At 53.2% G+C, this 1266-nt stretch overlaps 1 protein-coding gene across 1 annotated transcript in view; it reads left to right on the top strand.

Moving 5' to 3' along the window:
- Positions 1-87, top strand: part of LOC105300225 (interferon lambda-4-like) — a 1337-nt gene extending 1250 nt beyond the window's left edge. The window contains exon 2 of the mRNA XM_011372332.1: positions 11-87. Within this exon, the coding sequence (XP_011370634.1) occupies positions 11-87 (77 nt within the window). The remainder of the gene's footprint in view (positions 1-10) is intronic.
- Positions 88-1266: the final 1179 nt, after the last annotated feature.

The following is a 1266-nucleotide window of genomic DNA, read 5'->3' as shown; positions in this document are numbered from 1 at the left end:
TGCCACGAAGCCACCGTCATCTTCAACCTCCTGCGCCTGCTCGCGTGGGACCTGAGGCTGGTGGCGCACTCCGGACCTTGCCTCTGATCCCGCGGTGGCTCCGAGGGGACCCACGGCTCCGCAGGCGGAGGGCCGCGGGCGCGGCTCTGCGTTTCCCCTTCGCCGGGCGGGTCTCCAGACGGCGGGCGCTGAGGCTCGGGTGAGGCTCTGCCGCCGCTGGCGGGACCTCACCCCGGCTGTGCTGGGTGCACCGGCGCGGGTGCTTCTCCAAGGACCAGAACGTGTCTGAGGAAAGCAAGGACATTTCCGTGCGATGCGTTGCCCTAAGGCCTCCGGGGGCCGCGAGTCGCAGGAAGAGACTTGAGTCCGGGTCACCTAGTCGCTGACCCCCAGCTACCATGGACCAGTATCTACCTCTCTGGTTGCCAGAGCCCCAGAACCCCAGAACCTCCTCTTCCACGAGGTCCTACACTCTGCTTTGAACCTTCAGTGCCCGCTTTCAGATTCCGTGAAGCTGTGACTCTGGACCTCCCCGCCGGGAGGCCTCATCCCCTGAGCGGTTTGACAGTGGAAGGGCCAAATGCCCTTAGTCACTGCATCCTTTTGGGTTCTGTTACCCGTGTGTCTTTTGTATTTCTGTTTTCTGCTGTTAATTTATTGCCATTATTAAATACTGTTGCATTTACAATGGTTGTTCCCTGTGATCATTTTGAGGGTCATTTTTCAATAAAAAAAAAATTGCTAAGGCAAGGAAATCAGGTGACTTGGGTTTCAATTCAGACTCGGTCACTTAATGATGGTGTAACTGGGCAAATTACTTCTCTCTGAGCTTGTTTCCTCATCTATAGTATGGCGTTGTTATCCTTCCCTTGCAAATGGGTACTGTACATTAAAATAGTTTATAAAGCTTGTGTAGCTGAGGACATAGGATGGTCCTAATGAATGGTCTCTATTTATTAAATAACCACACACACATAAATGCCTAAAACTTGCACTTTTTAATTTGCCCAAGACCGTAGGCTCGCCTTCTTTGTGGCTAACTGCGAGCCTCTTTCCCAAGGTTGCACGGTTAGTGAGGGTCAGAGAAAGGGTTGAACTCCAGACCCTCTAGCCCCAGAGGCCACGCTGTGAACCACCCCTCCAACCTCCTTTCTAAGAAAAACAAGTAGGAAGTTTAGGAATTCTGAGATCATATGTTCACTTTCAGAATCCACTGTTGACGCAATGTCCCCTCTCCTGGGCTAAGGTCTCTACCCTCCCACCCCC

This window comes from Pteropus vampyrus, unplaced genomic scaffold (genome assembly GCF_000151845.1).
Source record: "Pteropus vampyrus isolate Shadow unplaced genomic scaffold, Pvam_2.0 Scaffold203, whole genome shotgun sequence".
Lineage (NCBI taxonomy): Eukaryota > Metazoa > Chordata > Mammalia > Chiroptera > Pteropodidae > Pteropus > Pteropus vampyrus.
This window is presented reverse-complemented; position numbering and strand designations above follow the sequence as displayed.